The 27,209-nt window shown below is 35.3% G+C and overlaps 5 protein-coding genes across 6 annotated transcripts; 1 reads left to right on the top strand and 4 right to left on the bottom strand.

Moving 5' to 3' along the window:
* Nucleotides 1-1,928: 1,928 nt before the first annotated feature.
* LOC126675500 (uncharacterized protein At4g15545) lies at nucleotides 1,929-6,113 on the bottom strand. Its single transcript, XM_050370146.2, has 10 exons — nucleotides 5,609-6,113; nucleotides 4,966-5,034; nucleotides 4,462-4,515; nucleotides 4,294-4,357; nucleotides 3,957-4,031; nucleotides 3,000-3,257; nucleotides 2,750-2,795; nucleotides 2,567-2,645; nucleotides 2,376-2,480; nucleotides 1,929-2,227 (listed from the first exon to the last, which is right to left on the bottom strand). The coding sequence occupies exons 1-9, from the start codon at nucleotides 5,906-5,908 to the stop codon at nucleotides 2,388-2,390; spliced, it is 1,038 nt and encodes a 345-aa protein (XP_050226103.1). The 5' UTR covers nucleotides 5,909-6,113; the 3' UTR covers nucleotides 1,929-2,227; nucleotides 2,376-2,387.
* Nucleotides 6,114-9,046: 2,933 nt separating this feature from the next.
* LOC126675432 (peptidyl-prolyl cis-trans isomerase CYP59-like) lies at nucleotides 9,047-14,596 on the top strand. Its single transcript, XM_050370073.2, has 14 exons — nucleotides 9,047-9,248; nucleotides 9,398-9,502; nucleotides 9,654-9,771; nucleotides 9,865-9,915; nucleotides 10,043-10,134; nucleotides 10,218-10,317; nucleotides 10,446-10,568; nucleotides 10,684-10,761; nucleotides 10,844-10,890; nucleotides 10,980-11,035; nucleotides 12,197-12,237; nucleotides 12,634-12,739; nucleotides 13,622-13,754; nucleotides 13,832-14,596. The coding sequence occupies exons 1-14, from the start codon at nucleotides 9,151-9,153 to the stop codon at nucleotides 14,427-14,429; spliced, it is 1,746 nt and encodes a 581-aa protein (XP_050226030.1). The 5' UTR covers nucleotides 9,047-9,150; the 3' UTR covers nucleotides 14,430-14,596.
* Nucleotides 14,597-14,795: 199 nt separating this feature from the next.
* On the bottom strand, nucleotides 14,796-19,410 carry LOC126675431 (cyclin-T1-4-like). 2 transcript variants are annotated; one of them, XM_050370071.2, is made up of 7 exons: nucleotides 19,197-19,404; nucleotides 18,241-18,568; nucleotides 17,450-17,531; nucleotides 17,124-17,258; nucleotides 16,549-16,724; nucleotides 16,319-16,470; nucleotides 14,796-16,060 (listed from the first exon to the last, which is right to left on the bottom strand). In XM_050370071.2, exons 2-7 carry the CDS (start codon nucleotides 18,456-18,458, stop codon nucleotides 15,000-15,002), a joined length of 1,824 nt encoding a protein of 607 aa, XP_050226028.1. In that variant the 5' UTR covers nucleotides 18,459-18,568; nucleotides 19,197-19,404; the 3' UTR covers nucleotides 14,796-14,999. The 2 variants fall into 2 exon arrangements, with proteins under 2 accessions (XP_050226028.1, XP_050226029.1); XM_050370072.2 differs by having other exon boundaries at nucleotides 15,983-16,060; nucleotides 16,269-16,470; nucleotides 19,197-19,410.
* Nucleotides 19,411-20,065: 655 nt separating this feature from the next.
* LOC126675491 (uncharacterized) lies at nucleotides 20,066-23,192 on the bottom strand. Its single transcript, XM_050370135.2, has 3 exons — nucleotides 22,834-23,192; nucleotides 22,521-22,709; nucleotides 20,066-21,720 (listed from the first exon to the last, which is right to left on the bottom strand). The coding sequence occupies exons 1-3, from the start codon at nucleotides 23,014-23,016 to the stop codon at nucleotides 21,142-21,144; spliced, it is 951 nt and encodes a 316-aa protein (XP_050226092.1). The 5' UTR covers nucleotides 23,017-23,192; the 3' UTR covers nucleotides 20,066-21,141.
* Nucleotides 23,193-24,020: 828 nt separating this feature from the next.
* Nucleotides 24,021-26,876, bottom strand: LOC126674717 (acetylornithine aminotransferase, mitochondrial-like). Its single transcript, XM_050369208.2, has 4 exons — nucleotides 26,767-26,876; nucleotides 26,226-26,654; nucleotides 25,162-25,596; nucleotides 24,021-24,667 (listed from the first exon to the last, which is right to left on the bottom strand). The coding sequence occupies exons 2-4, from the start codon at nucleotides 26,643-26,645 to the stop codon at nucleotides 24,128-24,130; spliced, it is 1,395 nt and encodes a 464-aa protein (XP_050225165.1). The 5' UTR covers nucleotides 26,646-26,654; nucleotides 26,767-26,876; the 3' UTR covers nucleotides 24,021-24,127.
* Nucleotides 26,877-27,209: the final 333 nt, after the last annotated feature.

The raw sequence follows: 27,209 nt of genomic DNA, 5'->3' as shown, positions 1-27,209 counted from the left end.
AACAAAAAAATGCAATTTGGATATTATTACAAAAATTAAAAGGTTTGGATATAATTGCAACAAGTCGTAAAGGTTTAGATTTTTTTTACCATTCGGCCTCACGGTTATTTTGCATGCATTATGAAAATACATGAGTATCGTAATTTTTTAGAGTAATGGATTAAATTGTTAAAATAAATTCAGCCCTTTTCAAATATTTGTTAAAACAGGGCATTTTATTTGTGGCCTCATGGCCCTTATGCATATAGAGATGTAGATGAAAAGTTGCAACGTTTTCTCCTAAGCTTTTTGCCACAAAAAGCAAAATTCAGAGAGAATAGAAAATGAAGATTATGGTCAGACAGTACGTAGTATCAGGTGCCTTTGTTATATATAGTGCCCTTCTATCAATATATATCCCATCATCCAACTTAGCTTACAAGACTAGGATCTAATTATTAATTTTCATGCTCAACTCTTTATATTTAAAAGTATTTAATTCAAGCGTTATGGCCAAATATAATCGAGTGTCGCAATTTTTAACAGATAAATTTTTAATGTTCCAACAAATAACAAGAAAATCTGTACGTACCTCATCGATCATGCTGAAAACTGAGATGTTGGCTCTCAAATTGATTGTTGAATTAAATGTTTACTAATGGACCAAGAGTTATAGGTTTTTGTTACGGTATACCTCTTTCTTTTTAAGAGTATTCAGTTCAAGCGTCATGATTCGACTGTAATTTAAATATAATTTAACTCCCACTACAATAGTAATTGAAAAAAGGAGATTAAAAAGGCTGATGATCTGACATAATTCCAAACCAATTAACCTTTATTTTTTTCCCCTCAAATCTTCGATCTTGTGCTATTTGATGGTCCCAACAAAGGCTTGTTGGTGCATGTTGCCTGGAAGTGAATCTAAAGCTGATATTGAGAGCATAAATATAAAATCAGTCTCACACTTTTTTCCTATTCCTTCATTTATTTGGTTAGTAATCTACAAAACTATTCTTGTTCTATTCAGGACACTGCTTTTGTTTTTCTCTCACCAATTTGTTCAAAGATATGTTATGCTTTTCTTCTACATGTTCTCTGCACTTTCATGCTATCATGTTTTCGTTGCCTCCCTCAATCTGATATTTTTCCTGTTTCAAAATTTGGTAAAAGATTTAACTATCCCACATAACATTTTTTTACTGAGAAAGCATCCACATTAAAACATCAATTGAGATGTATGATGGTAGAATCAACTTACCATCTACTCGACATTGACTAGATATTAATTAAGTCGATCTCAAATTCAAGCTACTCGATTTAATTACCTGGTCAAATTTGAAACAATACTCTGCTCGACAAGTTAGCAAACTTTTTCGAGCTATGATTGTTTTAAATTTTTTATTCATTATAATTATATATCTTTACAATTATAGCCTTATTTATATATTACAATTTCATTTTAGTGTATATATAATATAAATCAAGCTGAGTCAAATCGAGTCCCCATCATTTTACCAAAATCAAGCTGAACTCTTACAATAAAACTTGAACAAATCCAAATCAAGTTTCGAACTGAATCGACTCATTACACCCTTATGTAATACATACTGATATTTGGTCACTGATGTATTATGAAATTTTATATTCTACTTCCATTTACTGAGTAGTATTTTTTATTATGAAGGCGGAAAAATGTTTACAGAAAAAATTGAACACATAACTTTAACATAATGTTGGCTCGACACTTTCATCATTTGAGCTAAAGTTCATTGGTCCGTTTATTGGTCCATTTACTGAGTAGTTATTTGATTTTGGTAAGGATTACTATGCCAAATCCAGTCAATGCTTCTTTACTTCTTCAGGATGGGTTAACCATGGCATTAAACCTTCATAATACTTCAAAATTTAATTTCGAAGTTTTTGATTGTAAATGTCAAATAAACAGAAGGGACAGTAAATTGGTAATAGATTGAAGAAACTTCCGTCTTGAGATGCAAGTCGAAAGTAACAAAATTGACCATGAAATTTTTCTCACTACTTAGTACCCTGCAGGTAAAGCCAAACCAAGAAAAAATATTTACACAATTTAGCTGCATGTATGAGGGAATAAAAACTCAGAATTCTGGTTGCTCAGATTTAAATTCACTAGTATCTAAGTTGACTGTGAACTGTATGCCTTAGACATGAATTTATTGCAAGGCATCTTTCACAAGAGGCTCGAACGGTTGGGCAAAGTTTGATCCACGACCTGTCAAAGAATGGTTGTCATTTGAGTTAGAATAATCCATCTGAAAGTCTTATCAAATAGATGAACGGCATTACCATAAACTCTAGCAACAATGATACTACGCAAGCAGAAGTCTGAATTCTGAAATGAAGAAGAGGAATAGGCAAACCTAGTTTAGAGTTTACTGTATGTTGCGATTAAGCAATCCTTGGAATGAAAAAAATAGATCTTTGTTCTCTATCCCGAATATCTCTTCTGCTTTTCTTAAAGTTTCCTGAAATGAACAATAATCTTTTAGTTCAACTATTACAACAAGTGATATAATAAGTGAAATTTATTAAGTTACAGTTTAACTCTTACTTCTCGAGTTTGCTTTTGAGCGTTTAGTTCCTTGATGTTAGCCAGAAATGCACTGAACTGTTCATATGATAGTCGACTCCTAAATTACAGACAGATCTAATCAATCATCAGAAAGGTCCAAATACTATAGCCGTACATAAAGACACTAGACATATTAAGAGGAACAATACAATTTAAACTCACCTGGCCTGACGAAAGAACTCCTTTCCATCAATCCGCGGAGTGCGTGCTGATCAATTTTCCAGAATGAACGAGATAAATGAGATGGGAAGGGCAATAGTCTAAATTGTGTTAAGAACCATGAAAAATAGTATAGACTAAACTGCCTAAAATAGACTACACTGATAACAATGTATGTTTCAAAAAGACTTGTATTTTCTATTAAAATGCACAATAATGGTATCATTGAAATGTTCAGAGCAATTTAACAAACCAGGCATAGGTCGTCCACGGGGAGGAGAATTTGCTGCTGATGACTGCTGGCTTGAGGGATACCATGAAGAAAGTGAAGTTCGCCCATCATATAGAGATTTTGAGGGAGATGTTGTGCCAGAGTTTCTCTTGGGGGATCCAGCCGCAGAAAAACCTCTAGGGGACACACTTGTGGAAATCATTTTGGGAGTTCCATTTGGAGTAAGCCTTGGAGTGATGTAAGGAGTAATAGAAAATCTTTGCATAGCATTCCTTGAAGCTGTTAGACCAAACGATCAGCTTGTAATATAGATCAAATAATCACATTATAATATAACTAATATCTAAGACTATTATACAACAATTTATATAAATGTATTATCAAATTAAGCATATCTATTAACACTCAGCATGATATACAACACGCATCTGCTAAAAAATGCAAAAAGTAGAATTTATCAATTAAAGTTTGCTATGGCTTCACGACTGCAGAACTCATGCATTTTTCTATTGTAAAATGTTTTAGCTCATAAAAATTTATTCATAAGAATAAATTTCCTTTAATGACTGAGTTCACCCAAAACAAAAAGGATGGCAATTGGCAAAAATACACACTTGTAAGACCTAAAAACAGGTTTAACATAAGACCATTTAATAAGCTGAACTTCCAACTCGGTTATCAAGAGGATACAGAGAACTGTTTACTTGACTAAGTATTGCAGAGCGCTTATTCGCTTAAGTGGAAATATAATAGCGGAAAGTCAGGAAACTGCAGAATTCAAAAATATGAAAACTGATGGAGAAAAATACATGCAGCAATCAGTGGTATAGGCAAAGAAGAGGAAAATGAATGAAGAGCGTGATATTAGGAATGTATCAATGAAGTTAGCCAGAGTATTAACGGAATACATGATGGATTCTGTTATAACAAGACTTGTGATACTTAAAGGTGTATAAAAAGAAGAGACTAGTCCAATACCATCATCAGTTAAGCTTCCTGAATCAGTAGATCCACTGTAGGAATTCTGGGCTGCATGGCCATTCATCCTCTCCTCTGGATCAAACAGAGAATAGGATGTCAACAAGGTGGTAAAAAGGAAACAAATTAATTTCTCTAAATAAAAAAATAATAAGTAAAACATTCATTGTTAAAAAACATCCTGCCCTTCAGACTTCTAGGACGAAATGATTGATTTGATGCATATAACAAATTTTTGAACCTGCATTCTTGCGGTTGCAATGCACGGAGCAATATATGTATAAAGCAAAAGTGATGATGAATGCAATGAAGGATGAAGCAAGTTCAATAGTAGTACCTTTATCAACATAGGTTTTAGGATTTGAATAGTCACAAGTTTCAATGTCAACAGTCTCAGCTTGCTGTTTAAGATAGAAGAAAAACTAATTAGCGCCTCTAAGAAACAAAAGAAGCAAAGATCCTAAATACAGCAGTTCAAGAAAAGAACTTAGAAACAGGATCTTACCGATGAACTATCATCACTTAGAGATTGCATCAGTTGTCTCTTAAAGGTCTCCAACTGTAGATATGTCAAAACAAATTAGTTATTTTTCCGCTGAGCTACAATGAAACTACAAGAATACAAATATAACTTTCATAAAGCAAGAAATGAAGGCATAGTGCAATCAATATTCTTCAGATTTTTTAAAGATAAGATGACTAAAACAAAAGGCATCAAATCACTGCTGCAATGACTCCTAGGTAACATACGCCAAGAATAGTCATCTACTAGCATTCCTGTTATACAACATAATATTTTTACTGATGTCTTCATCAGCAACACGAATACGGCTTGCATCAAGTATCATCGGCATAATGTCCGAGAGCACCTACTTCATAACACCCACAGAACAAAGGACGGATAGAATAGGCCCGAACTTCGTTTTAGCAAGAGAATATTTAGCCTATTGCACTTCAAATTTACACACATTATGCAACTCAATTCTGTACATAAACAAAAAATTCTCACCTTTGCTAAATCACGGCTGAGTTTCTTCACGCTCACCACTAGTGAATCTCGTTCATTTGCAAGTTTCATCTACATTAACCAACAACAAGTCAACAACAACTACCAAATTTAACAATTCATTGTAAATTCACAAAATTAATAACTCATTGAGCTGTATGTGACAGAGGGAGGGGAGGCATGGGATGGCCAAGACCCTCTACTTTTCAAAAATTTCAAAATTAGTACTAAAACTTTTTATATTACAATTTGGCCATCCCTAATTTTAAAAATTGCCTCCTCTATTTAATACATATTGCAATTTGGCCCTCCTGACATTTAAATCCTAGCTCGGTCGCTGGCTGAATAGTATTGCTCAAAATCAAACCAAACCATCACATTTAATTCATGTAAAAGGCCTTCTTCTATTCAAACCTAAGTAGCACGGACATGGACACTCCAGACATCGCAAAACGGTGTTATTTTAAGGTTTTCTATGTAAAAAATTGACGTAGCGGACTGAAATGTTTCCGAAACGGGACAAGTTGAATGAATGAAGTGTCCATACTACCTAAAAACCATAGAACAAAACGATTCCTTAGATAAAATCCCTAATTTCAACAACCATAGTACTCAGTTAAATATAATTTTATATCTGATAACCTACATTTTCATCGAGGCTAATCTTTAAACTGGACTCCGCTTCTTGATAAGCGCGTTGCAGGTGATTAAGTTTCTCCTCGAGCTCATAAATAACCCGATCCTTCTCAAAACATTTCTGCCTCATACGCCCCGTTTCACCTTCCAATTTCGATACGCGCGAGGCAATCGCCATTGAAGTTATCTTACGCGCCAGATCTAGCTGATCATAAGGATCCGTCGGTATCACCGCCAATATCTCATCCGGTAAGTGAAAATCCGGCCCTCCTCCGGCGACTCCGCCGTGAATGGTTCCGTACTGCGACATACCGTAGGATAACGTTGTGTTCTCTCTAGCTAAAGCTCGTAAATATAATTCCCTCTTATTTTTGAAATTTAGAACATGTATGGTGGGGATAGAGACAAAGGAAATAACTTTGGACAGGACGGATGTAATAATTTTGCTGTGTTTTTTAGGTTTTGCTGTCTTATTTTTTGTTTTGTTAAAAAATAATTTTAAAATGCGCAAGGTTTGGTGTTTGGTAAAGTGTCTCAGACTCTCAGTTTGAAATTTAGAACTTTTCCCTCCAAATGGGCGCGTATTGGTCCTACCAATGAGAACTATAGGCCCAAACATATGGGCCTTTAGCCCATTAACTTATCCGGTTCAAGTAAATACTTGACCCAAACTTGCTCCGTCTATCCGGTTTAGGTATGATTAAGAAATGAACAAAATGGTTACACATCCCTCAAACTTGTATGCCGGCATTAACCTGCACTGCAATGGTACAGAACCCATAGCCATTACTGCTAAATTGACAATTGAAGTATAAAATACAGTTTATATTTTATAGTTGAATTAGATTCTAAATTTGTGTTTTTGGAGTCAAATAACTTATTTCAAATTGTATTAGTCAATTAAGTCTCCAAACTCTTTTAATATAAATCAAGAAACTTCATGTATAAATCAAACATGGACTTATTTAATCCCGGTACATAAATTTAAAGACCTAATTAATTAAAATGGTCTATTTGACTCCAAAAATACAAATTTGGAATCTAATTGACGCAAAAAGTTAAAATATACTTATTTGATCCCGGTATATAAATTTGAAGACCTAATTGATTAAAGTGATCTATTTGACTCCGAAAGTACAAATTTAGGGTCTAATTGACACAAAAATTTAAAATATACTTATTTGATCACGGTACACAAATTTGAAGACATAATTAATTAAAGTGATCTATTTGACTCCGAAAAATAAATATGGGATCTAATTGACACCAATTTAAAATATACTTATTTGATCCCGGTACACAAATCTGAAGACCAAATTAATTGAAGTGATCTATTTGACTCCGAAAATACAAATTTAGAATGTAATTGACGCAAAAAATTAAAATATACTTATTTGATCTCGTGGCGCAAAAATTAGCGCCCCATTGACCCTATATTCATTAAACATTTTAGGGGCAATTTTCACCAATAGTCCACCAACTTTAATTTTTTTCCAAACATCTTTAAAATTTATATAGTATTTCGATTGTCCATATACTTAAAATTTATATATCAATCGCCCATAAAATTTTATATGTATCTCAACCATCTTGTATTTTTTGATTGACGTCTCAATTGTCTCTTCCCGCTATCTATTTCTTTTAAAATCATCAAATTTTACTATGCGGTCTATGGGTTGATAAGTAATTTAGTAGTAATTTATTTATTTTGACGACATATATTAGCAAGAGTCAAGACACATGCTACTCGGGATGATAAGGCTAATCAAACAATAAGAAAATTTCAAAGTGAAGTCAAATCCCAACTAATATGTTAATGACAAAAAACTTGACGGCCGGCCAAGTTTTTGGTTTCTAGTTTATTTCTTGTTAATGGATCAATTTTTTTTTTTTGGCATCACAGACCATGGTACGTTCTTTCTCTTTTCAACATGAATTTTACAAAATTGTCAATTAAAACCTCTCAATCACATGCAAGGAAAGTGTCTCAGTGAAGAGGCCAACGGTTATCGACAGTTTAGTGATGATTTCTTCATGAAATTTGGTAATCAAATGGAACATGCAACAATTTGAATGGGCAACGATTATTGATGGGTTTACATGGAAACCGCACCATCATCACCACCATCTTAAATGTGTGTCCTTTTCTCAAAAGTAACTTGCTTAAACTTGTTTTTGTAAGACATCATACAATAGGCATCGGCATTGTCAAGCATTCACTGCAGTTAGTCTTATGAACAATAATTCATTAAAAATAGCAGTTATTTCACAATAGCCCTAGAAGATAAGGTACACACTTTTAGCCTATCTTTTTTGTTTCTCTATTCTTGTTGTTTCTCTGTTTTACGTGTTTGATGTCTGATATTGTTTATAGTGTTCATTGTTTTTACTTCTCTTGAATTGTGATGTATGATCGGAAAATGACTTTATAATTTTTCTTTATTATAATTATGACTTGGCTATTTGGGTCATATTGTGAGGGATTAAAACACTAAATATATTTGGCCAAAAAGAATTTTGTATAAGGAAATATAGTTTGAATCGGTGAAAACAATTCATCTTGTGGTAATCTTCTCCTTTAAAGCCTTCATCCTTAGATAAGTTGTTCCTCCAGTTCCAGGTTTGTTTTCTAACATCATATATTGCATTAAAGTTTGATTTCTAATATTATGTTTTGCATTAGGGTTGGCTTTTTATCATAATTTTATGTAGAATCATTATTTAGTGGTTCAATTCTTACATATAGTAGGTAAAATTTGTCATTTTAATTTGTGAAGTTACAGTACTTCTTGTGAGGTTAAAATACTCCTTGTGAGATTTCATACTCCTTGTGAGGATATTGTACTCCTTGTGAGGTTAAAGTACGTTGATGAAGCCTTCTACCGTCTGCAATGTTCAAGATAAGTCATGATTCAGATATAATATAGTAACAGTTGTTGGTATGATTTATATGAAAATTTTGAGTTTTATCACTTATTGTAGTTCTCATTGTCTTTCAGGATTATATCATCCGAAGTTGCGAAGACACTAGAATAAGTCGAGAAAGATATTTCATCAATAATAGAAGTCATAATTTTATACCGTTCGCTTACTTTGCATATGTTAAGCGAATGTGTACTTGGATGACCCATGAAGTGGCTAAAAAGTCCTTAAAGCCTCCTTTCTAGGAGTTATTATTGTAATCTCTGTTATCTAGTTCTCTCAAACATTATGTACTTTTATTTACCGAAATTAATACAATTGCTATTTTGCCAAAAAAAAAAAAAAGACACATGCTACTCCAGCAAAATTCGGCGGTGTTGTTAACAAAAATTAACGGCATTGACGGTTAGAATATAAATTTCAAGTGCACGGACAATTGAGATCTATTTTAACGTTAAGGACAGTTAGGGGAAAGAGAGAAAGTTCAGGCACCGTTGGTAAACATTACCCAGCATTTGGTCCTTTTTAGTTTTTAGCTCAATTGGAGTTGTTTCATTTTCGCTCCCGATTTTCTCAGGAACCAAACAAGAAAAAGAAGAAGAAGGAGAAGAAGAATAAGAAGAAGAGAAAATGTCGGTTTTGATAGTAACAAGTTTAGGAGACATCGTAGTTGATTTATTCACTGAAAAGTGCCCCTTAACTTGCAAGAATTTCTTGAAGCTTTGCAAGTAAGCTGTAGTGTGTTTGATACTCTTCTTAGTTTTGTTCTCAAATTAATATTGTTTTTGATTCTGCGCTTTGTTTCTAATATGTAATTTTGCTTCTCTAATTTGAATAAGAAATTACGCGTACTGAACATAATAAATTTGTTTCGCAGAATAAAGTATTACAATGGATGCCTATTTCACACTGTTCAAAAGGATTTCACTGCACAAACTGGTGATCCAACTGGTACAGGAGCTGGTGGTGATTCCATTTATAAGTAAGATTTTGTTCATTTTATGTTTTATTTTGTTTCTTGTATTGCCAATTGCTTAGCGTTTTGCATTCTTAGGGTTTCAGTTTTAAATTAGTTTGTCTAATCAGAGAAGGTTTTCATTTATCTTAATTATTTTTATTATAACTTTTTTCAGATTTTTATATGGCGAGCAGGCTCGATTTTTTGGTGATGAAATCCATCTTGATTTGAAACATTCGAAGACTGGTGCATTGGCAATGGCTGGTGCTGGAGAGAATTTGAATGCTTCTCAGGTATAAACTGTTTTATTATCCGCTTAATTATGTATTTTGTTTAAAGAAGAAAAGAATATCTCAGTTGATGTGCCTCGTGTTCATTTTTATCAGTTTTATATCACATTGCGTGATGATCTGGATTACCTCGATGGGAAGCATACTGTAAGTCTCCCTATTTATAGCTTAAGTCGTCTACTCTTTCTTGTTTTTGAGATTTAGGGGTTATTTCTAGTTTTAAGTATTTTAAGATGTTGTTGCAAATCAAGTTGACTAGTATTTGTCGTTATAGGTATTTGGAGAGATGGCAGAAGGATTTGAAACTTTGACCAGGATAAATGAAGCTTATGTGGATACAAAGAACAAACCGTATAAAAATATCCGGTTTGTCATTCTACCCCCATGAATACTCTATTTCTGCCTGGTGATTCTTTCAGCTTGCTGACTTATGTAACGTATTTGAGCAGCATCAAACACACTTATATTCTCGATGATCCGTTTGATGATCCTCCACAGCTACAAGAATTAATTCCCGATGCTTCTCCTGAAGGAAAACCAAAGGATGAGGTATTAGCTCATTGTTGTCAGATCTGCTCTTTTTATGACCTGTTTTGCTTTAACTATTTGGGTTCCAAGAACAATGTTGCTTGAGTTATTTTTTCTCATAACAATTAACATTATTCTGCTTTTATTAGGTTGAAGATGAGGTGCGACTTGAAGATGATTGGGTACCCATGGATGAGACATTAGGTCCAGAAGAACTTGAGGAGGTTCTTCGAGTAAAAGAAGCCCATTCTAGTGCTGTCGTCCTTGAGACTGTAAGAATATATGCTTAAATATTGTCTCTGTCTTCAATTTCCTGGGTGTGGGCTTACGTTGTCTATGACTTTGTTGGACTTGGAAATGATTTTTTTTATTTTCCCTGTTTTGCAGATTGGGGATATTCCTGATGCTGATGTAAAGCCTCCAGATAATGTTCTTTTTGTTTGTAAATTGAATCCAGTTACGGAGGTGAGTCTTTTGATCTCTTTCTTTGATTGAATTGGTAGCTTGTTATCTTAAGGTTATACCAACATTTCCTTTTCTGATACAGGATGAGGACTTGAATACAATTTTTTCACGCTTTGGAACTGTTATATCGTGAGTAAATTGATTTCAGTGAGAACTATCATATTTATTAGCATGTACGGAAGCAACAATTGATTCTAATTCTATGTGAGTGATGGCAGGGCTGAAGTAATACGTGATTTCAAAACTGGAGACAGTTTATGCTATGCATTTATTGGTAAGTGGAATCTTGTTGCTTTTATATGTGCTAGGATATCAACACATATCCACTAGTAGATCTACTTATAGGGTAAACACAATACAGTGGTAAGACTGAAGAGTTCCACAAGTTTGATTATTCCTTTTCTTGAGTTGACTTTGGACTTCTATGTCGTAGGGTTTTGCTAATTGAAATTATGGAAATTGCTGAAATAACAATATATTTGACTATGAAAATTGAACTCCTCAATCATAATAAGAAACTAAGTATTTATAGTCTTAAACTAATTATAATACTAGTAGGATTTGGAAATTCTAACTGGAAATATAAGATCAATACTATTTAGGAACTTCTAAATCAAATAGAATTCTTAAACATACAATAATAAAATATAACAACTAGATTTCTGCTACAGCAATATTGTACACGCAGAAATCGTAAATTACCAAACTATCCCTACACTACAAATCAGAATTCTTGTGCTAAAGCCTAAAACATAATTTTAGGTTTGATGAACTTCCAACTAAATGAGTTAATTGAAAATCCTTATTTTCATAAATAAGTTTTGAACTTCTTATTTCATAATTCTTGTTCTGCATTAGAGATAGTATGTACGTGGACTGATCATATGGAAGGATATGGATCATCAAGTTATCTTTCCTAACTGATTTTCTTATTCAGTGGAAGTATTGATAAGCATTTTCCTTGCAGACATGGTATATCAGTGTATGTTTCTAAAGCGTTTGCATAGACATTATAGCAATATGGTGCATTCGTATCTATAGAAATAGTTTTTTTGAAGATTCAAGGACTTTTGTTGCTTCACTAAGCATTATAATAAGCGTCCTAAATTATAACCCAGCATGCTGTTTTGTTAATATTTTTTATAATATTAAAAAGTTTTTTAGATTTTGGATCCTCTGGAAAATGCTATCTACAGAAAGATTATTAGGCGGTACTTATTGGTACCCTCAATAATAATGAAGGCTACCAATTGTTCATTTCCTACTGACTTGTCTTTTTGGCAAGCATAATGATGTATCTGTTTGTTGGTTAAGATTGATCACATGGCAATGTTTATAATCTTTGTATTTCTATTTGCCGTTTTTGTTATTTTTCTAAATATTCACATTGGCCGTTCTCCAAGAAACATAATTCTTTTTTTGTTTGTCAAACCAGAGTTTGAGAACAAAGAATCATGTGAGCAAGCATATTTTAAGGTATGAAGGGATAAGACAACCCTCTTTACTTCTATTTCTGATTTCCTATTTTGACTATTTAGTTCATTTAAAACTTGCTTCTATTCTTGCACTATTTAGAGGCCAATGATAATTTGTGAGAAACTCTGAAGCAACCAGAGATGAAACACGGTTCTTCTCTTGTGTCAGCATCACACGAAATTTATCATCACTTGAAACAGAGTTTCTAAAACCAAGTTTAGAAAATAACTGCAGTTTTCACCTTTAACAAATCTTAAAATATGACAAGCTTATTGGTTTACATATGGAATGGGGGACAGTTTTCTTTTCCTGTTTCAGTTACATATTTGTCCTGATAATAGAGCTTAGTTTGTTAACGTTGCATTATTACTTTCTTCTTCTTCTTCTTCATGATAGATGGATAATGCTTTAATTGATGATAGAAGGATACATGTGGATTTCAGTCAGAGTGTTGCAAAACAATGGGCTGAATACAGGCGCAAAGGTGGCCAAATGGGTAGAGGTAATTTTGGTTTACATCATTATGTGTGTGTAATTAGGAAAATGGCAATACCAAGCAACAGTTCTTGTACGCAGAGTCTGTTCCCCTAACATTATCAGCTGCCTGATGTCTTTTCCCTCTGTGAATTGCATTTGATCAATTTTAGCTCTAGTTTTTTTAATAAAAAAAGACCGCATAATGACACACACAGACCTGTGCACACATGCACGAACGAGTGAAAAATTGAAATAAGAGAAAAAAAATCATGTTATTTGGTGTCTGATTTTCTCCTTACCTCTGGTCATCTGAGTGTTTCAAACTGGCTAGATTGTAGTCTCTGTAGAGAGTGACAGCAAACCTACTTGACTTGTAAGTCCAAGCTTCTGGGAATAGCTTTGGGGATCTTTAGCCTTCTAGGTCTTATCAAGTTTCCCAGTTAATATGTGGGTTATTCCATTACAGCTTGGAAAGAAATGCAATTCTGGAAAGATGGCTAAACTTGCCAAGTTCATGAAAAACATCATTTTGTTTGCTGATTTTCATCTCCTTTTCTGTTTCCAAGTCCCCCTGGAAAACTTTTATGCAATAGTAATCACTTTTTGTGGCACCTATACATCTAGATGATATCTAGCTCATTTATTGCAACTCATAAGTTAAACATGTTATCCACATGCTGTTCTCCTTACTGAAAGGAATATCTAAACGGGCTCCAAGTAATTACAGATGTTTCTGACCATTGTATTAACAAAAATATTAAACTTTTCTGAATTTGTGCAATGGAGACACTTCCCTTTTCAAGTCTAGGAGATCAATCTTTCAAGTTAGAATTGAAAGAATAATTAGTTGAAGCTGTACATGAGTTAATTGCATTATCACGATTTTTGCCACCACTTGTTGCTGCAGGAGGTTGCTTCAAATGTGGTGCTTCTGATCATATGGCCAAGGATTGCGAAGGCGGTCCTGCCTCCAAGCAACTCCATCCCCAAAAATATGTTCTGAAGGATGACAATGTGCAGCGCGGTGGAGATAAGTCTAGGTTGGTAATTTGCATCATTATTTGTGTGGATATGTTTGTGTGGGTGGGTCATATAATAGTGAAACAAACTTTTGCAGATACGATATGGTGTTTGATGAAGAGATTCCCGAAAATAAGAGACTGGAAAAGAGAAATGAAGGCCATGATCCAGAGAGACTGAAGAAGCATAGGAAAGGTTTGGAAGATATCAAAAGCAGGGATGAAGAAAAGAAAAATTCAGATGATAGGCACAGGAATAGAAATAGGGAATTCAGGGAGGAGGATGTGCATCGTGAAAGGAACGCAAGTCGATATTCTGATGAGCGAATTGATAGAAGAAAAGAGTTGGATGATCGAGATTATAGGAGGAGAAGTTCGGATATTGACAGCCGTGGAGATGGGAGGCAAAATGAAGGTTATAGAAAGAGAACTACAGATGATGATAGGCGCAGGGCTGAAGTGAGGGATGATTCCGATTATAAAAGGAGACATCGAGATAGTGACAGGCGCGACTCGCGGGATGAACCAAGTCATGGCCATAAAGGCAGCAGGGAAGGGCAAGAACATCGGGATAGTGACAGGCGCGACTCGCGGGATGAACCTAGTCATGGCCATAAAGGCAGCAGGGAAGGGCAAGAACATAGACGCCGTGGTGCTGATATAATTGCTGATCATCGAAGTGATAGAAGAAGATGAATTTAGATATTGTTTCCAGTTTTGCTCATTCCTCCTACTGTCAAGTCCTTGAATTGTAGTTGTTTCTTGTAGAGAAATCCTCTCCAACTTGGTTTAATTTTTCTGGAGAAATAACCTATCTCCTTGCTTAAAATACATAGGGATATATTTCAAGGGCTTTTTCTCAAGTGAGAGCCGAGTAGTTTAAATTTGAAAATATGCCCAAGGAGTAGAGCTGAGGCCTATAAGCATAACGTTAAAATCCTGACAGTTTAATTTCCTATTCTTTGCCAGGCGTGCGCTCTTCAACTCAAAAAAAAATATACCATAATTTTACATGGATAAAATGATAGGCAAGCATTCTTGAAAGACAAATGAGGCAGAATATGGCAATGTGAGTCGCTTTTCAAATTGAAAAGAAAAACTCATTTCGACTAATGAATTACATATAACTGATCAAAGTTCGGTCTTGGGTCCAAACAATCAAATCAAAACAGGGTGCTCCATTGTTACTACGGAATCTTAGTATCCTGCCTAGACAGGATTAATGGCAGTTGAAACCAGCTGAGTTCCAGTAACAGGGAGAAGTTTTCAGACCTGATTTTCTGGCACATGCCTTTTATGATCCCTCTCCACATGACCAAGCCGGTTCACCCTGTTGCGATCCTCCAAGTAGTCATGGTTATTGTAATGGTGTGAGCCAGACGCAAAATCATTTCGATGCCTGCCCTCAGATGGGCTCCGTGACTTCCGTTTGCGATTGCTTGATTTGGGTGAATGGACGCCAACCTGGTCAATGTCATCAGGAACTTCCCCTTCTTCCATATTGTTGAAATCCGAATTATGTGATGACTGCCCCTTTGTTCCTTGACGTTCTTCATCCCCAGCATCCTCTCGATGTTTCTCGTGATGCGAATTCTCATGTTCTTGCTTGTCCAAAGGCTTAGACCAGCTCTGCCTCCTTTCCTGCTTATTCTTTTCGCTCTCCGCAGCTAGTTCAATGCCAGCCTCCAGTTCCCTCTCAATGAGATCGTCATCATCCAATAAGTCGGCTTTCCGAGTTACATCACCTCTAGATTTCTTTCTTTTCTCCAGAGCTGCCTTTACTTTATCCCTGTCAATCTTTTTGATTGCATCTTGAGGTGACCGTCCTACTGTACCTTCTCTATTTTCCACGTTACGAGCAAAATGTTTGTCTTTTGATTCCCCGGTATCAGTTACTTCACTTCTTGGAACATTTCGTTCTTGATCTTCATTCCCGTTTGATGCAAATTTTGACGTGTTCTGAAAATCCCCAACAATCTCATGCGGAGGCACTGCATCTATTACATGGTCTAGATTATCTGTCACTTCACCATCTGCATTGTGTTCAGGGGAATTTTTCATCTCCTCACTTAATGGCTCAGGGCCTGAATTATGAGTGGTTCTTTGACGATTATCTGCAAACGCCATCGACTTTGAGGCTCCAGGTCTTGAAGTACTACCCCCAGCCTGAGTATGACTATTATTCGCTACATGTTCCTCCTTGCTGGAGGAAGCTTTTGATGTGCCTTGGTGAGTAGCTCCACCAACAGTGCTTCCTTCAGCATCATTGTTGCTCGAAGGTAGCACCCGGTTCTGTTCATACAATTCCAGCATTTGATTACTAACCTCTGCAAGACACGACGAGCTCACGGTTAAAGACGAAATTACAGTATTGGAAGATCAACATTTTAAAAGCTTGCAGGACCATCAATTAAAACCTAGTATATGGTTTAGTTCATTTCAGGGTTAAAATCCTTCAAATAATGAGAGAATGAATGCCAAAGGGGACATGCTTTGAGAAAAACATTTATGCATGAAAAATCCCAAGAGCAGTACCAGTTATTACATCTTTACACTCAGATTTAAAAGGAAGGGAGAACACCCACCCTCCAACTGGCGTGGGGTGACATCAAACTCTTGCCACCAAACTTTCTCGCCATCTGACGGAAGCTTTACTTTCAGGAATTTTGCAGCCAGGAAAATGGCACCTGCCGCAATGTGGTGGGGCTTAAATTGCAAGCAAAGAGATGTGCGCAGTCTGCATGCGGCATCTCCTCGATCAAGAAGAGGTAATCAAAAAAAGTGCATATGGACTAAATAAAGCAGTTTTTCATACCCATCATTCACAAAATTCCATGCAACCTGGGCAAGGGCATTTTGAGCAACCTTAAATTTCTTTATTGCATCAACAAGAGGTTTATATGGATGCTGCACATTTAGATCAAAACCAAGAGTTGCAAGTACAACTCTCTCCCCGAGTAATATTAGTTCTTTCTGCTGTTCATAAACCTCCTGCATGACGTGGGGATACAAATAGATTAAGAACTAAGCGGAAGATAAAGCTACTATGGGTCATTTGAATCTGAACAAAACAAACACTTATTCTGATGCTAAGCACATAACACAAAGGAGTCATAAAGCTAAAAAATAAAATATTGTTGTACCTATCAAAGTAATCTATGAAAAGCAACAGCCAGGCTGTAGAATATGGCATTTCAGCAAGGTTCGTTACCAATGCATCTGGGCATTAGGCAACTGAACTTGGGTTGCACAGGGTTGGGATACCGTGGGGGCCAAAATTAATATTATTATGAATAAAAGCACGGCAATGTAGAAGAGAAAATAGCATAATGGCAACACAAGTCTTACACATAGATATAAGAAAACGGTCCTTTGAAAAGGGCACCATACCTTTTGCTTGATTTTCTGAACAGCTTCAGGATCCTTTTTGTGAATGATTTCATATGAAACAAGGATAACATCTTTCAATGGACGAGGAGTCTCTTCAACCTTCCCCGCAAGAAACATACACACTGTAGCAATTGTCTGCAACATAATTTGAGTGAAATGAAACACTAAACAAATGCATGTAAACAAAGAACAGCAAAAAAATATGGAAAATGGAAATAAAACTCTACCAGCTGCTATCCCATACGATTTCACCGCAACTACAGATGAGATAAGCACTTCCCAATATGGAAAGAAAATATTTTATACAATAAGAGAGCCAAACTCACCCTCCTATCATTCTTTGAATGAGATTGACGAAGAAAAAATCGGTGACAAAAAATAATTGCAGTAGCGATTGTTAGCTGGGGCCTGCATTATAAGAAATTCAAGAATTACATTTATAAAGCATATTCCACGCAGAATTGCATGCAGATAACTTGAAACTAGATGTACACCTACAACAAGATAAACTATCGAGATATCGAAGCTAGGTAGAAAAGCCACATAGCAGGAAATCTATCATAAAATTAAGGAAAGATTTTGAAGGAGAGTTGAGAAGTACAAAATGCTCATATCTAGAACAATTTTGTTCACGAGGCTAAAATTTATCTGAAAGATAAGATATCCTAATTGAAGCTTCTGCAGACAGTATTCTCACTATATTAAATATCTAGATGCCAAAACGTTTGGGCAATTAGCATAAAAACAAAATAAGTACTAAAGCATAGTTTGTTTACACTCCCTAACTATGTTTAAAATGGTTATTTGATTATGAAAAATGAAACACGACCAAAATCCATATAGATGTATGCTAGGTGGACAACTCGATGTGCACCTGCGTGCACTGTGCACATTATCTGAAATTGCGTGAAATAATAATCAGAACACATAAAATTATATGAGCATCCAAATAACTGTTCTTTGCATATTGCACAGCTTGTAACAAATGGAACATGAACCAAACTGAAAATTATTCAATTGTTGATAGAACATAAATAAAAATATCTTAAAGACTTTCAAATAATTTCAATTATTAAAAAAAAAAAACAAGGCACAACTAAATATTCAAAAGACTCACACTTTGAGTCTCATGCCCAAATCTTGTAGAAATGTACAGTAGGATTTTCGTAAATAAGTCTCTTTCTTTAAGTCGATATTGTCTCGTCTAGAAGGAGAGTTTTCTTCAATTTCCTTCCTGGAGAAGTACCATTTGCCACCATCATCTGATGTTTCCTGAGGATAGTTCTGGAGGTTTGTTCCGTGAAGAGAGGTATCACCAGGCAGTGAATTAGCCATATCTCTCCTTGGACAACAAAAGGATCCAAATTTTAAATAAAGAATATTATTTTATTCTTTATATGTGTGACCAATGTGCTGACTAGATCACCATGCTATAAATAATCTCCCTGCGTTAGATAATCCGTTAATACAACATACCTACTGTTCCAGTCATGGTGGGTTACAATAAAAGCAATTGCAAATATAGCATGAGCACAAATGGAGTTCAAAATGTAGATATAGCATGAATACAATTAGACAAGTGGTCATTACAAAGAAAATGCTGATAAACTAGACCCGATAAAACAGAATCTTCATAATTTACAAATTACATCGCATTGAAGACGGGGACAGCAAATTTTACACAAATTTCACTTAAATGATATTGAATTGATTTCTATATCATAAAGTTTTATTCTTCATAGATCAACACATTAAATCTATCAAATTACGAATCCTTACTTGAAACAATCTTATTCACAATAGATTTTGGTCAAATTATTAAGAAAAAACCTATCGAACAACTTAAATTCCTTAAAGAAAATGGCGGTGCAGAATTTAAACTAACAGCTCAATTAAGATAAATCGACTTAAACCTAACCCTAAAACAGCCGTAACTCCCAGATTTCTAAAACAAACAAAAAAAGCTTCAAGGCACACAATAAATAGATATAAAACACAAGAAATTCACGGAATGATAATTACTTACAATCAAACCAAATAAAAAAAAACCCTAAATTTCTGTTATATACTTACAAAAATGGATGGGACCGAAATTTCGCCTTTTAGGGGAAAGCCGAAGAGAAGAGGAATTGGAGACCATCGAGTGAATCAGAAAAACAGCGAAGAGATTATCAAAACGGCAGAAAAGAAGAGCAAGAATCGTAAATCATGAGAGGCAAAAACGAGGGTTACCTAGACTCCAAGAAGAAGCTCAAAACGAGTGAAAGGAGAAGGAAAAGGCTTTCACGCTCGATTAGGGTTTATATTTTATAATAATATTCATATTTTTTTTTAGCTCTTTAGGCCCAACCAAGGCTTTTCTTTTCTTTCTTTTTTCTTTTTCATACTCTTTTTTAATAAATAAAAATTGATAAAAGTAATATTTTTAATTGGAGTTAGTTTGACTTGATTGATTAAATATCATGATTTTAGCATGTTTTATAATTTTTATTTTGGCAATTTAATTTTTAAACTGTCTTTTTTTTTTACAATTTGAAACAATAAAAAAATTTCTGTCAAAAAAATATTAATGTGGACAGCGAAAATAAATATTGTCTCGACGTTCACGCCATCATTTTTTGATGAAAAATTGTTCGGTATTTTAAATTTCAAAAATTCGGAAGCAGCTGTCATACATTAACAAAATTAAAAATTCGTATTAAAATTGCAAAACATGCTAAATTTCATAATTTTTTGAACAATTAAACCTAATTTTTTCCAAGTGGCTAATCAATTAAATTCTTTAGAATATTTATATATTATTGAGTATATCAATTATAGTTTTTAGTGAATTGTTATATTTTAAAAAGTAAATATTTTAAAGTTGAAGAAGAAATGAGTATAAAAATTGAAGGATCTTGTATTTAGATAAATTAAGTGCTCTAAATATAAAAGAACAACTATAATAAAATAAAATAAAATAAATAAGGATTGGGATTCACTCAAGTGAACTTGAGAGGGTAACGTTCACAATCTACACCGTTAATTGTAAAATGAATGGTGTAGATAAAAAAAAGTATAATTTTAATCAAATTAATCTATACCGTCATTTTACAATAAACGGTGTTGATCGTGAACATGACCCCCTCAAGTTCAAAATGAACTTGAGATAATCACAACCCAATCAATTAATATTGTATGCTTGTTTTATGAGTGTCTAAATTACAAATAGATGATAAATAGAAGTACATGCGGACCATCTAAGGACTATCTCCAACCTTCTGATAAAAAAAACTGCTTCACCCTGATAAAATCACAATCAGAAGAACCACTGTATATCAGTAGTATGGCAATGTGATTATACAGAACACATAATGAAGCCAAAAACAAAATAATTTACCAACATATCGAATCAAACTGGTCAACTTTTAGCAACGATAATCCGCAGGGCCAAATGCTTGTTCCGACATGAACAAAAGGGATTAGTCCTCCTGAAGGAAATGCTGCATCTCAATACTTGTATCGAGACGAAGATCGAGATTTTTCCCCAAAATAATCAGACTTCAGACAATGGGAACTTTTGCACTTGAAGGCATTGGTTAGTTTCAGCTATTTGGATATTATAACATAATCTCCACGCTTCTCCACAAGCCTTCCACTAGAATCCTCCAGCCCATCTCTATAACCTCCTCGGTCAGCTTTACACTTTGATGTTCCAGGCAAAATCTGGTCTTTCGGCATCTATATAAGGACACGAGACAATTGGCTTCTGGTCGTTAAATCTCACAACCTTTTGTGTTTCACGTCTAGCCAGCTATAAGTGCAACATTTCATGTCTGTATTCCGCGTTAATCATTTCACTTCACTGGTCGCACACCAACACTTTTTACACGGAAACGGAACTGAGGCAGGGAGTCTTCTATCTATATAAGGACACGAGACAATTGGCTTCTGGTCGTTAAATCTCACAACCTTTTGCGTTTCACGTCTAGCCAGCTATAAGTGCAACATTTCATGTCTGTATTCCGCGTTAATCATTTCACTTCACTGGTCGCACACCAACAGTTTTTACACGGAAACGGAACTGAGGCTGGGAGTCTTCTTCATCATCGTCGTCGTCGTCATCTTCACTCGAGTCATCTTCCACTCTATCCCAACGAGCATAGTCCAAAGTTGAGTGTCCCTTGGGTTTTGGAATCGCTTGCCATCCTTTAGAATGCAGCTCAGATGATTCCTTCTTCCTCTGTGCTTGAGCTATAACTTCAGAAGCTACAGACTTTCTGTGCTCCACTTTTCGCTGTGCTTGAGCAATAACTTCAGAAGCTACAGACTTTCTGTGCTCCACTTTTCGCTGTGCTTGAGCAATAACTTCAGCAGCAATGGTCTTTCTAGGCTCCAACTTTTGCTCTCTACCTATTGCAAAAGACCCATTAATATTTGATGTTTTAGGCCAAATGACTTCAGCCTCAATAGTCTTGGAAGGTTCTGTTTTGTAATTAGCTCCTATCACTGCCACAGGTGCCTCTTCTTTTTCATCCTGCTCTTTCTTATCTCCATATTGTTCTATTTCTTCCTCTTCTTCCAACTCGGCTTCAGATTCAGGTATTGGAGCCAGCGACTTTACTTAAGCAAAACAAAATAATTACTTCAAATGATAGCAAGAGTTTAATAAAACAAAACAATTACTTAAACTGAAAGCAGGAATTTAACAATAACAAAACTGCAAGCTTGGCAAAGATTTAGAAATTGGATCAAGTAATTATTCTTAAAGTCGAGAATCGTTGATCAATAAGAAAAGGTTAGGCATCATTTACTGTAGCGAAACAATTTTCAAAAATTCAGATGCATTTCCAACAAAAAGTTTACTTCAAAGGAAAAAAAAAAGGTTTTCTTTGATCCAAAGCTAAAGTCATTAAGCAACCTCAAAAGCCATGTTTGACACATCATAAATATTTCAGCAACTTCACAAAAATGTAAAATAGCAATGACCTTCGATTCGATCCACAATAACAGCAAGATGTCTATCCACATTGGTCAACTACATTGAATAGCTAACAATGATCCAACCATAATTACGGGTCCTTTGGTGCAAATAAATTCAAATTTTCATATAAAACGAATTCTATTATAGAAACAGTCAAACATTTTTTTGGTAACAAGGATCACTCCGCACTGTCAAACCCCGGGATGTGGACATCCCGCAAGCCCACATACCTCGAAAATTAGCCTAGTCTCAACCACTTCATTCATTGAAAAGGGCTCTGGGGTTTGAACCCACGACCATGGGGCCCAGATGGCCGAGACTTATACCACTGGACCAAACCCGAGCGGGCAACAATCAAACACATTGATGATCTACTACTACCTTAAAAATAAATCAAATACGAATAACTACGAAGAGAATTAAATAACTCATACCAATTGCGTCCTCAACCGAGTTTCAAGACTCTGATAAAGCTCCGACGAAGGATTCAATTCCATAAGCCTATTCACATCAAACAGAGCCGAATTATACTCCTTAAGAGTAACCAACGTCTGCGCCCGTAGCATCAACGCTCCAGCGTGCTTATGATCAAGCTCAAGCACTGCCGTACATTCTTCAGCTGCCTATGATCACGATGCAAGTAACCAACCACCACTGTTATTAATCCATCCTCAAATCAATTCCAATTCAAATAAATTTAAAAACCACTGAATTTAAAATTAAAGCGAATAAAACAATAACGGTTACCTTTTTGAAATCGTGCAATTTCAAATAACAAGCGGCTCGATTACTGTGCAGAGCGATCTTCTGAGCCTTGGTTTTGGCCATGGAGAGAGTCTCCGTGTATAACCCTAAAGCTTCCTCGTAGTTGCCGTCTCTGTAAATCTGGTGAGCTGACTCGATCTTGTTCGATGGTACAGCAGATGCCATGATCACGCGGCCAAATATGAAATCTCCACCGTCCGATGAACAGAGAGTGATGAAGTTTTATCACAGCTGTGAAACAAAAATTAAAATGAAATGATTAAGACAGAAAGGTTTCTAGAGAAGGAAAGGAACAGGAAGAGGATTTTGAGCAATAATAACTTTGTGATTAACATAAGACACGGATTTTATTCAATTTTTTCTCCTTTTTTTATCTTTTTTAAATTTTAAATTTTGCGTGCGTTACGTTGCTTCCTTTTTTTGAACTTTTGAATTTTGTTGGTAAAAAGGTAGCAGGCCTAGACCTGATCACGGACCGGTCTGGCCCGTCCAGATCCGTTCACCTTGTGACGGAGTTGAATATATAATTTTGGATTGGGATTCTCTCAATCTCAAATTCAGTCCGAACACATAAAACCCCTGTTTTTTATAATCGGATTTGGATTTTTATTACTATATGATTTTACATGCGATTAAGCACAATGTCTGACGAAACTCGTATAAATATAACATAGAGATCATGTTTGTGTAGTAAATATTTCAAATCGGGCTCAAACCTACATCAAAAGTACTCAAGCCTGGTCTGATATTGCCCGAGTTCGGCTCATGGATATATGTGAAATAATAATGAGAAATCATTCTATACAGAGTCAATGGTAGTTTACCATATTATTAAATGTGTGAAATTTTTAGTTAATTTAACTACATTGCTGCCATCGTTTTAATGATATGGTAAAATATTTTTGACTCAACATGATGAGCAAAAATGTACCTAAAAATCTCTCATTAATATGGCTTCTTGCAATTGAACCATACGCATTACCTCTATACATGGATGAATGAAACCTTTCAAATGTTACTATTTGACATTTCGTTACTATTTTTGAAAACGCTTTTGAATCTTCAAATTATATATTTAAAATTTATTATAAAAATATTTATTCTCCTATTTTCCGTTTCGACTTTTCTCGATTTGGCATTTCCGTACTACATAGATTGAGGCTATCCACTTGATAAATAACTTTTCTCAATTATTTAAATGTTACAACAGCATAAATTGATTCTTCTAAGTGTGAAAAGTTCTATCAGCAGCTAGACAGTTAGACATCCTTTGCTACTATTTAGGATCACTTTCATCAAGCACTGGCAAGCATTTTTGTAGGATTTCAGCTGCATGACCAAGCTCCTGCTCTGTTACAATCAAAGGAGGAACAAGCCTCACGACATTTCCTTTTCCCGCAGTTAATACAAGCACGCCGGAATTTCGACACGCATCTACAAGTGGCGAGGCCGGTACATCGAGCTCAATCCCAATAATCAAGCCCGCCCCTCGAATTTCTTTCACATGTGAGTTTCCACCTAGCTTCTGCTTTAAAATTTCTTTCAAGTAAATCCCTTTCTTTGTTACACTAGCCAAGAATTCCGGTTTTGCAATTTTCTCTAGGACAGTAAGGGCAGCATTACAGACAAGAGATCCGCCAGCGAAAGTACTTCCATGGTCACCGTAATTTATGGCCGAAGCAACTCTTTCGGTCACCAATACAGCTCCAATGGGTAAGCCTCCAGCAAGTGGTTTGGCGAGTGTCATTATATCTGGGAAGACACCGTATGGTTCATGTGCCCACAGGTATCCTGTTCTGCCTAAACCACATTGGACCTGTACGAGAAAGAACACAAATGATATTCCATGATTGATTCATCAACACAGACAAAATGTAGCAAAAATAGGGTAATTCCTACGTATTTCAAGCGTACCAAAAGATAAGTGACACGTTTTTTGAGTTTCTTACACTTTGAGATTAGTGTTTACACTTTGGGTTGGATAATTGGCATATCTACCATTTGGTATATATACTCAGAGTTAGAGTAGAGTAGACAAATATTTCAGACAAACTAGTATTTAAGGGAGGGATTACTGTTTAGAATTTCCTTAAAAAAGGGCAAAAAGGGATAGATCTAGAACATTTAAGAAGAAATATACACACTGATTCCAACTTTCAACCTAACTATAATAGTCTACTACCAAATGAGATATTCGTGATAAAAGATAATCACACTTACTATTACATTGTGTCCTATGTGCATACATGCCAGATAATAGTTCATCTTATCCACATTTTGACTATATATCGATAATGAATAACAATTTACCTCGTCAAACACCAGGAGAGCCCCAGCCTCATCACAAGCATCTCGCAAAAACTGTAGGAACTCCTTAGTCGCACTGTAGATGCCACCTTCACCTTGGAGAGGTTCAACAAAAACCGCAGCAGTTTTCCCTCGTTGGATTAATTTTCTTGCTGCATCTATATTTCCGTACTCTGAAAAGGTGACCCCAGGCATGAGAGGTTCAAAAGGTAACCTATACTGCTCTTTGCTTGTCAGAGAAAGTGCACCAATGGTCCTCCCATGAAAGCAATTATTGAAAGAAATGAATTCAGTGGCGGGATCAGTAGCATCAGGGTTTGAGTGTCTCTGATACTTCCTAGCAAATTTGATAGCTGCTTCATTCGCTTCTGTTCCAGAGTTCGTAAAAAATACACGATCAGCAAATGAACAAGCTACGAGACGCTTAGCAAGCTCCACCTGCAGCAACACCAAAACTAAATCTAAACACAGCAATTCACAAAAGCCTTACCAGCTGACATAACAAGAATGATAGATTGAACTTAAACTGAAGCATCTTTCTGTTAATTTTATCTCCGAGATTATGACCAACTTGATTCAGTTTCCAAGCATTAAACTTCGTAAATTTAAATAGGAATAATATCACGCTTAATTGCTTAAAAAATCACGAACTTCAGAGTATTTTGTAATTTTAACACGAATTTTCAATTTTGACAATATCGGACACCAACTTTCGTACTTTTGCAATACAAAACACCCAACAATTTTCCGTCAGAAAACTATTGACGTGAACGCCGGAACAATGTTTATTTCGGTGTCCACGTCATCATTTTTTAACGGAAAATTGTTCGGTGTCTCGAATTGCAAAAAAATGGCAATCCATGTATTAAATTGCCAAAATTGAAAGTTAATATTAAAATTGCAAAATAATCTAAAATTCGTGATTTTTAAGCAATTAAGCCCCAATATTATAATGCAAATTACTTCATTAAATCCTAAATTTCTCAGAAAACAACCATTCAAGAACCATAAAGTGAAAATTGAAACATAAACTAAAAAAAATAAGAATTTTCCATAAGAATTCAAACCTGAGGAACAGAATAATACACATTGCTGACATGAGTCAACACATTAACCTGATCAACAATAGCTTTGACCCAATCAGGATCAGAATGCCCTAACGCATTCACAGCAATCCCAGAAGTCATATCCAAATACTCTCGCCCTTCAACATCATACAAATTACAACCTTTGCCACTCGCCAAAACCACCGGCGCTCTTGCATATGTGCCCACCAAATACTTCGCTTCAGCATCCATTACTTCCTTACTCGCTGTCACCGCTGTTACTGCTCCTCCATTATCCGGTGCTCTCACGTCCACGTTAAGACAAGCAGACACGACGGATTTCCTGCCGTTGAATCTGATTACTTGATTGAATAAACGGCGGTGATTAAGTGAGTGGGATACTGCTGTATTTGGACTGATGTGTGTTGTGGATGAAATCATTTTTATTAGCTGAAATTCAAATTGTAATCGGATGTATCAGCATTGAATTTATATAAAATATTAATTCGAAATAAAAAAAGTAATGCGATTGAGTAGAGCATTTAATTACTCATCTTCTTACCGGAGACTTTCGAGTTGGAGAACTGAAACCTGGTTATGTTGTCTGGTTTTGGTTGTGCTGACGGCTCCTGAGTTTAGGAGTGAGAAAGAGAGAGAAGCATATAATGAGTGGGCCGTGGGCTTTACCGTATTTAAAATGGGCTTTTAATATAAATATCTAAGAAAAAAAGAAAAATTAATACTGTAAATAATAAAATAAGAACAAAGGATCACTTTACCGCCTAAACTTGTCACAAAGTATCAAGAACATCCAAATTAGCAAAACTGGATCACTTTTACCCTGAATTTGGCAAAACCGATTCAAAAACACCCTTATACTGACGTGGCACCTTAATTGGGGAGTGGGTTTCTAATTACTCATAACTATTCTAATTAATTATATTTAAACACTAATTAATCACAGTTACATTTTAATTAATCGGGGGCCTTTCTGAACCTTTTTCA

The sequence above is a fragment of the Mercurialis annua genome, linkage group LG3, assembly GCF_937616625.2.
Source record: "Mercurialis annua linkage group LG3, ddMerAnnu1.2, whole genome shotgun sequence".
NCBI classification, from domain to species: domain Eukaryota; kingdom Viridiplantae; phylum Streptophyta; class Magnoliopsida; order Malpighiales; family Euphorbiaceae; genus Mercurialis; species Mercurialis annua.
This window is presented reverse-complemented; position numbering and strand designations above follow the sequence as displayed.

What these genes read in the sequence shown, in the direction of transcription:
- LOC126675431 (XM_050370071.2), bottom strand. Translation starts at nt 18,458, where the DNA reads ATGGCTAATTCACTGCCTGGTGATACCTCTCTTCACGGAACAAACCTC. An exon ending in TTGGGCATGAGACTCAAAGT is followed by an intron (nt 17,532 to 18,240) that starts GTGAGTCTTTTG and finishes CTTATAATGCAG; the next exon opens with GCCCCAGCTAACAATCGCTA. An exon ending in TTCAGAAAATCAAGCAAAAG is followed by an intron (nt 16,725 to 17,123) that starts GTATGGTGCCCT and finishes CACGTCATGCAG; the next exon opens with GAGGTTTATGAACAGCAGAA.
- LOC126675491 (XM_050370135.2), bottom strand. Translation starts at nt 23,016, where the DNA reads ATGGCATCTGCTGTACCATCGAACAAGATCGAGTCAGCTCACCAGATT. An exon ending in AATTGCACGATTTCAAAAAG is followed by an intron (nt 22,710 to 22,833) that starts GTAACCGTTATT and finishes TCGTGATCATAG; the next exon opens with GCAGCTGAAGAATGTACGGC. An exon ending in CTCGGTTGAGGACGCAATTG is followed by an intron (nt 21,721 to 22,520) that starts GTATGAGTTATT and finishes GCTTAAGTAAAG; the next exon opens with TCGCTGGCTCCAATACCTGA.
- LOC126675432 (XM_050370073.2), top strand. Translation starts at nt 9,151, where the DNA reads ATGTCGGTTTTGATAGTAACAAGTTTAGGAGACATCGTAGTTGATTTA. An exon ending in GTGCTGTCGTCCTTGAGACT is followed by an intron (nt 10,569 to 10,683) that starts GTAAGAATATAT and finishes CCTGTTTTGCAG; the next exon opens with ATTGGGGATATTCCTGATGC. An exon ending in TTTATGCTATGCATTTATTG is followed by an intron (nt 11,036 to 12,196) that starts GTAAGTGGAATC and finishes TTGTCAAACCAG; the next exon opens with AGTTTGAGAACAAAGAATCA.
- LOC126675500 (XM_050370146.2), bottom strand. Translation starts at nt 5,908, where the DNA reads ATGTCGCAGTACGGAACCATTCACGGCGGAGTCGCCGGAGGAGGGCCG. An exon ending in TAAGTGATGATAGTTCATCG is followed by an intron (nt 4,358 to 4,461) that starts GTAAGATCCTGT and finishes TATCTTAAACAG; the next exon opens with CAAGCTGAGACTGTTGACAT. An exon ending in CTCAAAAGCAAACTCGAGAA is followed by an intron (nt 2,481 to 2,566) that starts GTAAGAGTTAAA and finishes TGTTCATTTCAG; the next exon opens with GAAACTTTAAGAAAAGCAGA.
- LOC126674717 (XM_050369208.2), bottom strand. Translation starts at nt 26,645, where the DNA reads ATGATTTCATCCACAACACACATCAGTCCAAATACAGCAGTATCCCAC. An exon ending in TGTATTATTCTGTTCCTCAG is followed by an intron (nt 25,597 to 26,225) that starts GTTTGAATTCTT and finishes GTGTTGCTGCAG; the next exon opens with GTGGAGCTTGCTAAGCGTCT. An exon ending in CTCTCCTGGTGTTTGACGAG is followed by an intron (nt 24,668 to 25,161) that starts GTAAATTGTTAT and finishes TTTCTCGTACAG; the next exon opens with GTCCAATGTGGTTTAGGCAG.